Source organism: Peromyscus californicus, unplaced genomic scaffold, assembly GCF_007827085.1.
Source record: "Peromyscus californicus insignis strain IS unplaced genomic scaffold, ASM782708v3 Scaffold_4__1_contigs__length_199733344, whole genome shotgun sequence".
NCBI classification, from domain to species: Eukaryota; Metazoa; Chordata; class Mammalia; order Rodentia; family Cricetidae; genus Peromyscus; species Peromyscus californicus.
In genome coordinates, this window is record NW_026294562.1 from 88,750,538 (window position 1) to 88,763,456 (window position 12,919).

The following is a 12,919-nucleotide window of genomic DNA, read 5'->3' on the forward strand; positions in this document are numbered from 1 at the left end:
AAAAGTCAGTTAAGATGGCCTAGCAGAAGCAGAAGACCCACAGAAGGGGTGCCACACTGTACTAGAAGCATGAAGAAGACCATCACTCCAATGTTAACTCAAATGAGCCTCAGATGGGTGCAAAGTTACAAGTGTAGCTAGACAGCAACTCTAGCCCTGGATGCCAAAGAACAGGGAGCAACAGGGAGCATGCTCAGTAGTCACTTGGGAGACAGGAGGGTTTCCCTGCCCAAAAGACACAGAGCAGGGCCAGCTGCTAAGCCTGGCGACCTGAGCTCAATCCCTCAACCCACATGGTGGAAGAAAAGAAAGGCCTCGCTCTTACAAGTTGTCCTTTGACCTCCACATGTACTCTGTGACATGTGCATGTGATCACTCTATCATACATGATTAATTAATTAACTGTAAAAGATGCATAACTGATTCTCTGGGGAAGCCTCGGGGATAGGGGTTTAGGACACAGGTTGCAAGATCTGCCTGCATCTTTCGCCTGGAGGATGATATCCCTGTAAGAAACATTGGTTGTCTTGAATTTTAGACACCACCCCCACATATATCACAGGATATCTCTTCTGGTCCTAACTAACCCCTGGCTCTGGGGCTCAGAGTCCAGAAGTCACAGCAGTTCCAGGAAAAGGCTGCCCTAGGCAACCTGACAGGGCTGCCAATGCAGCTCTTGTCCACCAGGGGCCGCTGTTGTACAGCACATGGTGTCCCACAGAGCACCCTCCACTCCCTCAACTGAATCACTTAGGTATCCAGGCTGCCAAGCAGCTTCATCCCTTCTTCAAAATCAGATTGGAACTGATTTTCAGGAAGAGGGTAGTTTCCCGCCAGCACTCGGGACAGTACTAGCCCACCATGTCAACAGAATCCTCTGGACAGTACTGGCCCACCATGTCAGCAGAATCCTAGGAAAAAAGCAAAGGAAAGGCCCGGGACAGGGAAGAGCTGAGTTTGAGTCCACCTTTTCGAGCCTTTTAATCCTCTTCATTCCTGCCCTAGGAAACAGACTGGAAGCTAGACTGTAAGAGAAAGGAATGAGCCACACTCCTTCTACCCTCCACACCACACCCCAGTCAAAACAAGCCAGCTGACAGGGGACATGAGGCTCTGCTCAGCCCTAGCCCATTCCCAGGGCAGTTGAGTTCATTGTCAGGCATGGGGGTGGAAGCCGCACAGAAGCCCCTGGAGAGGAGAGGGGAGTATCTGGGATCTGCTTTCAGAGCACTCCTGTCTCTTAATCAGAGCTTCTGGAGAAAGAAGAAGGCCTAGCATCCACAGTCCTGCTCTCCCCTACAGCTGCACTTAAATATCAGAACTGCCTTCCCCTAGGATGGCACACGATGGCCTCTTTGGGACCTTGGAGGAGAGAAGGAATCCACAGGAAGGAGAGAGGAAAAGCACAGGGCTCCCAGTTTGGCTCTGCACCTCCCACGGTCTAACCTTGTCAGCCTCAACTTGCACTTCTGTAAAATGGAATGGAGGTGCCTACTGCTGCCTACTTACTTGAAGAGTGACTGTAGAATCAGAAAAGGCAAAAAGGATGGGGGAGAGTGGTTAATTTATTTTTAATGCGCTACTTCTGACTCAGACAACGGTGCATAGCTCAGTGGAGAGAGACTCCTACTAAGCAGGTAGTAGAGCCTCGCCATTGCCCCCGAGCAGCCCACCTCTCCCTGGCCAGGGTCTCTCTCTGCCGAGACCACCCTGTCTCCATCTTCCATCCAGCCCAGAGCCGCTGCATGAAAAGAGCAGCCGTTTCCCTTCCCACACCCGCCCACACCCTAGGGATTTTCTACTGCAACTTGAAATTGAACGCTTCTGCCTTCCCCTGCTCATCTTTAATTTCTTTATCGATCTTCATTAAACTCTCCCTTTGGCTCCAGGATAAAGAGAATCAACTCCTTATTTCACATACAAAAAAAAAAAAAAGGGCGGGGAGGGTAGGGGGTAAAAATGAAAGAATGTTCTTCTGAAAGTGAGACTGTCTCTTGTCTGAGGCTAAAAGAGCAATTTCTAAAACTGTCTAGAGAGTTGGCTAAAGTTGGCTGAGCACTGGGCTCTGACCATCTCCTACTTACTCCTTCTGGCCTTAGCCTGGCATATTTCTGTTCTACAGGTACCCGGCTCCTCATCTGGACCATGTGCTCAGCTCTGATCCTCTAGTTCTGATCCTCTTTGGTCCCATTCTGTGAGCCAGCAGCATCTGGCAGGATATGTCCCACACTCAAGTACCAGCTAGAGACCCATCACAATGTTACCCTCTTCCATGTTCCACTTCCTTGCATGGAAGACAAAGTCAAAGATCAGAAGATAGGAAACAGCTCCTTGGGACACTTTCTTCCTCCCCAGACTCTGCGATCCTCAGCAATGCCACTCTGCCTTGTCAGCCTTCCAGGAAAGCAGCTCTGACCTGCCCACCTCAACAGAGTCGGGTGTTCTGCTCTTACCGAGCTGTGTGATTTTAAAGCCCTCAACCCATTCTGGGCTCTGGGTCATCTTGCTCCAGTCATCTCCCAAATGTGGTCCTGAGGACACAACCATCTCTCTGGGCTCCTCTGATTCACTGAGCATGGAGCTCTTTAGAGACACAAAGCCCCACAGGTCAATGGCCAGCCACAGGGTCCTTTGCATCTCCTAAGACTGCTGTTCCCTGTCTGCCTTCAAGCACCTCTATACACCTACTGCGACCAGGTCTGCACTGGCTCTTTGGTTCTCTTTCCCCAGGAATTGTGAAAGGAGGGAGCCTTCTCTGAGGTCACAGGCCTCTCTATCTGTACTTCTGGGTTCTGCACTCCTGGCCGTTAGAACAAGCTGCTTACCGTCTCCTCTGAGCCTAGCATAGGACCAGTGAGTGAGAGATGACTATCTGCCAAGGACAGAGGAAAAGCATGGCTGACTTCTAGAAGTGTACTGATCTTGGGTACCAAACAGTGTGGAGCATGTGGCTGAACTAAACTAGACCTCTACATGGAAGACCCCTTAGGCATTGTTAGAGAGACCTGTAGGTGTTGACAATTTATCTCTTCCAGCTTCGCCCCCTGCCCTGACCAACATTTTGAGCCTAGCTCCAAGGGAGCCATTCCCCTGTGGACCCCATCTCAGAAGGGCCAGATCTTTCCAGGGTGGCAGAGAGAAAGAACCTGGGGTTTGGAGTAAGCCAGGGATGTATTAGTGTCCATGTCAACCATCCACATGTCCACCATCATCTCTGAACCTCAGTTTCACCATCTATGAAGTGGAAAGGGGAAGGCTGGTGCTCCAGTCCCACCCAGGTGCTCCACACTGGACTTTAACACCTCTTCCTTTAGGACAGCCTTCCCTCTCAGGCTAGATCACTTTCTCCTATAGACAGTAACCTCCCAGAGCCCAGTGTCTCCCGAAGCCCTTACCATTAACACTGCCCTGATCACAATCATGATTCCAGTGACTCAGTGCCACATGTACAACAGTCCCATGAGATTTCAATGTGACCATTCATCAGTAAAGTGTGTCCGAGAGGCTCAGGAAGTTACTTGGAGTGACTTGTGAGTTCTCAAAGTTCACGGTGTGGAGAACCAAGGAAAGCCTGCCTCTCCAAGTCCACAGGGCTCTGCTGCACTGTAGAGATGGCTTCCCAGCACACACGGACACGTAATGAAGAATGAGTCTGTAGAGTGAGTGTTGGGCAGCAGGAGAGGGCAAGTGAGTGGGTGATACTGAAGGTATGTGTGCACTGGAGTAGTCAGGACCCAGCAGATACCCTCATTGATGAGCATCCCTTTCTTCATCCTCAGAGAACAAACATGATATTCAGCCAACCCAGCCCTGGAAAAGGTGAGCTGAAGCATCCTAGCTTTTTTTGAGCAGCATCAGATGGGCACAGTGAGCTGTCTCCAGTCATTATAGCTGCAGCTTTCAGCTCCAAGCATGAAGATGCTGCTCTGTTTCTTCCTTGGTTTCTTCCCACTGCCCTGAAAACTCACCAAGCTAAGCAACTGACTGTTTTGGAGGTCTGATGAGATCAGTCCCCCTACTTTTTCCTCCATGTTCCCCAGCAAGCCCTAGCAAGCCAGAATGAAAGAAGATGAGAAAGAAACCTCATTTGGTCAACATCCAGGAAAGATTTGTAGGAGCCTGGATGCTGGTGGATTATGCAGTACATAAGCTTAACATACTTAACCCATTTCCTTCATTGAGTTTGTCTGTCTCATCACCACGCAAGCAAGTGCACACACATACACACTACACTTACACATCCAGACAGTGCATGGGAAGGGGAGAGATGATATCCAGTTTAGTCTTAGAAGATCTAGGATTTGGTCTGGGCTCTTCCACAACCTCAGCTGTAAGCCATCAAGCAAGTAGCTTCCCTCTTCCAAATCCATTTGCCCATTGAGTAGCAGGACCCAGGCACGGGCACCATTAACCTTAACGTATTACCTCCAATTCAGGGCTCTCAGCGTGCACTGGGGACAAAAGCTTCTAGCCAAGTGGGAAGAAAGCATTCTGCTCAGAGAGTAAGCACTAGCGTCTCTGCTCTCTCACTGTGTAACCTTACCCAAATGGCTTCCCCATTAGGAGTTGTAAAAGAAGCAGACCTACTCTTCATCCCCCACCTTGCCTAAGGGCACTTCGTACTCCTCTGCCTGGTGAAGGAAAGGATTTGGACAGAGGCAGGGTGGGAAGGAAGGTGGCTGATTGCCTTAGAGTCTAGACCTAAGCAAAGAAACCGGGGAAAGGCTGGGACCACCTGGGTAGCTGGGCTCAGGCTATGGGACATCAGTGTGATGGAAGGAGGGCTGTTCCTCCTCCAGGCAGATGCTCAGGAATGGATGTAGAGCACCCCAAATCCCACAGTCACCACAGCTATCCTGAGACACACTGGGCTTTAAGCCACAAGAATGTTCACCACACTTCCTTCAAATTAGGTTGGGAACCCCTCAAATATCAGCCTCCCCAGCTCTGCAGACTAGTATCCCTAGGACCCAGCTGTAGACCCAGACCTACAACCTGGCCAGGGCTTAAGAGGATCTAAGGTTAGACATGTTGCCCCAGGTTAGGCTGACACAGAAGCACCTATAGGGCCTCCAAAGCACCAAATTCTTTATTTGACCGCACATTTCCCTGTGATACACTGGTCCAGCAAGACCTTGGACTGGTTCCAGTTCCCCTACCCAAGCTGTCTAGTCCTTCATGGAGTGGCGCCCTCCCTGCTTACTGGCTGATTCGTCTTGACTGTCCACTTGATTGGCTAGGGTGACATCTAGGAAGTTAGTAAAGCATACCTCTGGGAGTGTCTGTAAGGGAGTTTCCAGAGATGACTGGAACTGGTAGGCAAGACCTGAATGTGGGTAGTACCATCCCATGGGACAGGCCCAGTGGAAATGAAAGCAAAAGAAAATCTCCGCCGCCCCCCTCTCCCTGTCTTCCTCTCTCTCCATGGTGGCTACAAGGACATAATAAAGCAGCCAAGCTTATCCTTCTCCTCTCCCACTGGAATGCATTGCCTTACCTCAGGCCCCGTGTAAAGGATCCATCAACCTTGGCCTGAAACTAGGAGGCAAGCTAAACCCTTCTTTCTTTCAGAAGCTGATCTTCTCAGGTATTTTGTCACAAGGATGGAAAAGTGACTGGCACAATGCCCACTGGCATCTTGCTCTTACCACTTTCACCCATCAATGATCTGGATCCGCTTCCTCTGGCATCCTGCCATGAAAGGACCAACCATCCCAAACTTTCAAACCAGTCTCTACCAGCTTTCCTACCAGGACCTTGTTTGTCTCACACACTGGACTTTCTTGGTCTGTCACCCTAGCCTGAAAATGCTTCGTGTTCCTTTAGATCTGTCATTCGTGGTTAGAGCCCAGGGCCCCTTTCCCCTTAGTTTCACCATACCCCACAGTCAATGTCCCTAATAGTTCCATGTGAAAAGGGCCTGGCAGAAGAAGGGCTTAGGTTAGACTTGCTACGTGAAGAGGACCAAACGTCACCACCAGGCTTCCAACACCAGCTGGCTCAGAGACTTCAGCCCACTGAGACCACTGCCTTTACCTTCTCAAGCTGATGGACACCCTCTTCTACACAGCAGATAGAGGCCAGTGTGCGGAGCGCCTGGGGGTACATGCACCGGAAGCTGTCCTGCCGGCAGACCTTGAAGAGGGCTACAACCCCACCTTCCTGTGGAGAAGAGAATATCACATGATCATACCTTGTGATCTTCCCTGGATTGACTCAATAATAGCTGACAGCCCTCACTCAGCAGACATATTTTGAGGTACTCCTCACACATATTTTAAAAATGAAGTCCTGACCCCTGATAGTCCCAGATGGAAGTGAGATTCCCCAGATACATCTCGGGTTTGGGAACCAGCAACAGACATTTTGGTATGGTTGAGGATTGAGACCCTTTTGCTCATCCCCCAGAAGAGCAGGCCCCAAGTCACCAGAACAGGTCCTGTAAACTGGCAGTAGTAGATAAAAGGACAGAGTCTAGAATTCAGTGCCCATTCCCACTCCATCAGCCACCATACTTGTCCTCAGAAGGCAGGCAGAAAAGGAGGTTTACATCAGGTCTGTTAATCATTCCCACTGTGCAGTGGGGGGAAAAAAACTACTAAAAGCCAGCTGGGGAAAACAATTTCTCCTAAATCCATGTCACCCTTACTCTTGCTTGTGGAAGGAGACAACAGCCTTCAGGACACTCATGCAGCTCTTGAGTGTGAGTCCTTTGTCTTTAGTAGGAACTGCTAATGGGATCTTCTTTCTCTCATTCCATGGAGACTGCCCAATAGAGTGTGCACCCCCAGTGGAATCTGGGCGTAAGAAGTGTTTTGTAGTCACCACGGCAGTCCTCCCATGCTCAGAGTGAGAGCACCAGCAGACCATACAGGGGACACACCACAGTATTCACAGACCAACAGCAACACTACCCTGTGAATCCAGAGCAAAAGTTGGCACCCCCATCTGGCTTTCCCTCCTCTATTCCCTTTTCCAAGGGCTGGAAGGTGCTTAGAGGTGGCATTGAGTGAGCAAGGCATCTAAGTCCTCAGGACAATGACTTTTAACCTTGCCCATCACTCCCGAGTCTAACTGTCCTAGTACCTGTTCCAAGAATCACGCAAAATGTTATGGGAAGGTGAGTTCAGCAAAACACTATCCCATCAGCTTTTTGATGATATACCATAAATGTATCAGGAAGTTATCATGGACCAGGCTCTCCTCCACATTCTGGGGATGGAGCCACGACTGGCTGAAAGGATAAGGAATGAGCATCTTTAGAGGAAGAAAGGACCACTGCAGGGCAGCCTGGCTGCACTGAAATAATCTCAGCTCTTCCTCCTCTCCACTCCAAACAGAGGCTCAGGAGCCCTTCTTGCTCTAACCACTTCCTTCTGACCACTGTAGGGATGAAGATGAATTGTCCAATTCAGGGAGGCAGTATTTACTAACTCCTGATGTTTCATTGATTCCAGCTAACATTGATTACAAACCTTTATATCCCTTCTTCCTCCTGGGGTGGCTGCTTTGGTGGGGCCTAGACAAATGCATTCATGTATTCAAAATACAGTAGTTTATTAATGCTAGACACTGCCGTGGTCCTGACCCATATTGAACTCATGGTTTGGCAGGAAGAGTAGACAGTTCTAAAAGCAGGAACAAAGCTGGGCAGGGATGCAGTGAAAAGAAGGCAGGCACGGGGCAGGGTTCCTGGAGCACAGAGCAGGAACCCCTTAATCTGGGGAGGGTTTGTAGAGTGGAGAGACAGAATCTCTCATTTCAAGTACATGTCATTATTAGAATAAAAATATGACTAGCATGATCTATAATCCTTTACCCTGCTTTCTTATTTTCTCATGGTACATCTGGAAGTTCCACATGAAGACCTTCCTTAGACAGTCAACAAAGCACCGTCAAGTTACAGAAACAGAATAGCAGGAGTTTTAAGCTGTTTGCCACCAGCTTCACTGGTTGTCAATAGTCTCCATCAGAATATAACATACACAGATAGATATTTATATCCAAGTACATTAATACTTAGTCATTTAAGTTGCAGAGATATCATTTTATTAGATTTATCAATTGGTAATTTATATATAAATCTGTACATTGGAATCAGACAATGAAGAAATGGTGCCATAGAATCTGAGGTGGAAGCCCATAGACCCAGGGATGAAGCTACAACTACTGTTCTACTACATGGTACTAGTCTCTCAAACTGCCTTCTCAACATGTATCCTCCTACCCATAGACCAGTGCAGCTCCTGGTTTTCACTATCAAACAAGTTTCTTTGTGCAGTGGACGGCACTTACAGCAGAAACTCACAACCTGTCAATGTACAAAGACTAAGTTTCTGTGAAATGCTCAGCCTCAAATGGGATAGAACATTCCCCACTCCCTCAAAGATCAGGGACCATGGCACTCAGAATTGACAGCAGCTATAGCTGTCTGCACAAGACCTATGCAAGATCAAGCTAGTCAAGCTCCCACCCCTAACTGAGGAGCTAGGGCCATGGATGGCTTCTGGGAGAGAGCCAGTTTTCTTTTAGGGTGATGGTGTCCTGATTATTATCTATTACCTACCTATTATCTCCTGATAGGTAGACCACCACACCACACTAAGGTGGCTCCGCACTCAGGAGTATATGGGAACACAAACTGGTTGTTTAAAAATAAAGAACATGAAGTTGAGAGGGGGTTGGAGATGTCTTGTTAGAGTTAGGGATTGGAGGCGAAAGTGATCGAAATAATTGTGTTGCATTGTGAAATTCTCAAAGAATTAGTAACATTATTGGGATTTGGGGAGGGTGGTTCTTGTTTGTTGTTGTTTCTTAAAAAACCCAAGACCAGAGCCAGGAAGGCTGTGGCAGCCTCCTTTGCTCAGAAGGCATTGAGGCCACACATCCATCTGAGCTCTGCATTTGCATCTGATCCCCATTACGTCTTTTTCCCAAGCCTGTGAAAAATGCCCTCCTTAGCATTTTCAATTATAAAAGGAAGAAAGTCCTAGATCCTTGCTAAGGGTTTTGGGTCTCAATCCATGTCTGGGTAGTTTGGGTTAAAATGCTATGTAACTGTTTAGTAGGAAAAGTAGCTGAGCTGGTGTGTATGGAAGGACCTGGTGCTAGCTCTTGCCAGTGGTGTGAGAGTTAGGCTATGGAAGGCTTCCTGATCAGAAGGTGACCTTGCCCCCTCATGAAAGGTATATAAAGGCCCAGATCATGTGAAAAGGAGAAGCAGAAAAGAGAGCTACCAAGGAGTTTAGACAGATAATCTCACAGACCACCCTAGAGCCCCCACCCAGGACTGGCAGCAGCCCTTTTCCTGGGGTAACACTGGGATTGACTGAGCTAGCAGATCACCCTGTTGGCTGGGGCTTGTTTAATTTTATAGAAAGCTCTGGGCTCGAAGCCCAGATGCATAACAGTATGAATTATTCAGACAGCTTGGGATGAGCTGTCATAATGCTGGCAGGGGCCACTCCAGGGTGTGTAGCTGGTGATGGAAGGAATCACAGAGGAGCTGGGGTGACTGTGACACAGCATAGTGGTACTTTGTGTGCTCTGCTTGGGCAGGGGAGGGGGTTGCCACCATCATGAGAGGACTGGGCTCATGCATGGGTGTCTGGATCCAGATATACTCAGAAGATGGACCTCAGACAGACTGCCTAGGTCTCAACTAGGAGCAGCTTGGACAGATGGATGGCTCAAAGATCACAGTGGGCTCTGCAGGTGTCATGAGGAAGACCACTGGGGACCTCTCACATTGATCCCAGTGTTGAGTTCTTTACTGAGTGTCTGAGGTAGGATGTTGTCAACACTGAACTCCCACATGGTGCTTCTGCTACTGGACCCCATTTTGCCATCTTCTAGACTGGAAATATAGAAGGCATCACTGCATCTTCTCCTGCTTCTACACCCAGTCTACTCTATCCCAAGGACCAGACACAATGAGGTTGAAATGAAGACCAGCATCAGAAGACCTGGTTAAAATTCCAGCTCCACATGAATGGGCGTAGCCCTGACCTTCTGAGAACCTGCTTCCTCTCTTTAAAAATGTGAATTATGGGGTCTGGAGAGATGGCTCAGTGGGTAAAGCAATTGGTGCACAACTGTGAGGACTAAGCACCCAAATAAATGCCAGGTAGGTTTGGTATTCCTCCTATAATCCCAGCACACAGGAAGTAGAGACAAGGGATTCCCAGAACAAGCAGGCTGACTAAATTAACCAAGTCAGTGAGCTCTGAACTGAGACACTCTGCCTCCATGCACAAGATGGGGGGGGGGCAATCAAGGAAGACAAGCAACATCAGCCTCAGGCTTTCCAATGCATGTACATGCAGGTGTAGCTGCACACATAGATACACACGTACACACCACATAAGGCACATATACACACAAAGAGTGCAGCAATTACAACTCTTAACACATCTGAGGAAGGCTGGTCCATCAATTGGGATACCAAGTGGAAAGTATAGCCCAGTGCTTCTGACACTAACGAAAGACATGGAGGAGTAGTACAGTGGGGAGAAGAGATAGAGAAGGAAGGAAGGAAGGAAGGAAGGAAGGAAGGAAGGAAGGAAGGAAGGAAGGAAGGAAGGAAGGAAGGAAGGAAGGAAAAAGGGAGAGGAAGGCAGCACTGCTGGGAGACAGTTCAGAACAGCCAAGGGCACGTCACCTTCAATGCCGAACAGCCTAGTTAACTTCTATTGGTTCCCATGTCTCAGTTCCCCGCCTATGCAGTTGGAGTGGATTCTGTTTTTTGCACTCATGCTATATTGTTTTGTTTTTAATACTGATGCTACCATATCTATCTATCTATCTATCTACCTACCTATCTATCTATCTATCAATCATCATCATCATCACCATCACCACCACCATCATCCTCATCCTCATCATTATCCTCCTCCTCCTCCTCCTCATCATCATCATCATCACAGTGACCATTTCCAGCTTTAGAAAACTCAGGCTTCATGTCTCCCCCACTCCCACCAATGCCTCCCAGTCCTGACTTTTACCAGTCTCACACCCAGGGAAAGTTAATCATCTGTTGTATAATGCACCAGAAGCCAAGAAAGAAGAAATGATGATTGAGACAGAGACGGAGCTATTGGAGCAGGGACTTTGCCCTGTCAGAGAAGAACTCTAAGTTTTAATCAGTTAAGCTGGTAAAATGGTAGAACGTGGACTCCAGAGGTAGGAAAATCTGGTTTCAAGCTTAAGCTGGGCAAGGCACTGTGAGTCCTGGAGTTTTTATGTGTGGCAGAGCACTGTTGCTCATCTCAGAGGATGTGTGTGGATCAAACACCACAGCTATGCAAAAAGTTCCAGCCCAGGGCCTGGTACATGAGGAACAACCAGGACAAGGGTTTGGTTTTTTTTAATTGTTTTGTCATTAATATTCAACAAGGCTCACGGCTTCCCTTAGAGAGGCTATCATGGGGTATGGCTCAAAGCATCAAAACAAATATTTGAAACTTCCAGCCAAGGCTGTTAAGAGTCCAGGCTACATTGGGAGCCTGGAGTTGTGTGGGCAGCTGAGGAGAGAGTGGGAGAGGTAAGGAAATAGAGGAAGCAGGAACCCAATGAGAAAAACAGTTCACCATGGCTGCCTATTCAGACTGGAGTTTGACGAGATGAGAACTACAGGCTTACTTTTCCACCAGGCCAGACACTGTGGTAGATCAAGGAAGTTTCTTAAAACCCACAGTTGACAGAGGTAGGCAGGACTGATGGTACTGGGGCCTGGCCAGCCTCCTGCCACAAGCTAATGGCAGGGCTGGAATGAGAACTACCCGTGGTCCTTGCCCAGGCCTTTCTCCCCTGCTCTCTCCCCTCCCACTGGACATGTTTGTAGTCAACATTAACCCAGGGAGAGTCCCAGACCTCTGAGAAGACTAGCCAGCATGAAGTCAAACACTACATTTGGCTCAGATTCAAACTCATGTCTACTCTCTGTTTTCGTGAAAGAGGAACATGGCAGGAGGGGGGAGGAAGCGGGCGCGTGGGGACAGGCAAGTGGTAGACGTTGTCTACACCAGCAGCACATAGAAAGGAGGTTTTGAGAACCTGGGCCAGCCAAGATTTGCCACTTATTTTTTAAGAGAAAAATGTTCTTTGTTCCAAAAGAAATTCAGCTAGGTCTGTGGGAATTTATTCTCCAAACTGGAGTTGAGAGATTGAAGAACGTCTTTGTTCTACACAGTATCATGTGACCTCTGCAAGTCAAGACTCTACACCAAGTTGAATGATGGAGTCACAGAATCCTTGGGACCCAATTCTTTCCTTATTTCTTTTCCCCAGCACTACCATATGCACTCAAGTAAAACCTCAACTAATGCCTCCTAAAGAGATAGTAGTCAGCAAAGGATTAGAAATCACCTGGGGAAAAAAAAACATCTACCATTCCAGACCAATTAAAACAGAATTAGAAACTGCTTAAAACTCTGCCATGATTCTAAGCCATGCTTTGGCCTAAGGCTTGAATCAGGAGTCACCACTGTGGGCTTTGGGCCATGAACTTGGAACCAGAGCTCTTAGTTCTAATTCTGAACTGACCACTTATTAGCTATTGGTGTTTTCAGGAGAAATGAAAAGAATGTGTCTGTAAACATGAACTCCATCTTGTCAGACACATGTGTTCCTAAGGGATGTATATAACTTTGGATAAGTTCCTCAAGACATAAACTCTATTATAAATGGGAACAACACAGTCTCCATGACGTAGGCTGTTTTCATGTTTTAAAAGAAACAAGTTATGCATGACATGAATGAGAGTGACATGTCAGCTAATGCCATTAAACACAATTCACTTGTTCCCCAACCAGAGCTGAGAAACCTTTAGCCCGATTTCAGTTCTTCAAGGGCTTTGATCAGTGACTCTGAGTCTGTCATCTTTCAGAGAACTTGCTGAAAAGAAGAGTCCCAAGCATAA

At 47.9% G+C, this 12,919-nt stretch overlaps 1 protein-coding gene across 1 annotated transcript in view; it reads right to left on the reverse strand.

Annotated features, from left to right (window-relative positions):
- Positions 1–12,919, reverse strand: part of Insc (INSC spindle orientation adaptor protein) — a 112,119-nt gene that overhangs the window by 33,474 nt on the left and 65,726 nt on the right. The window contains exon 7 of the mRNA XM_052763368.1: positions 6,037–6,162. Within this exon, the coding sequence (XP_052619328.1) occupies positions 6,037–6,162 (126 nt within the window). The remainder of the gene's footprint in view (positions 1–6,036; positions 6,163–12,919) is intronic.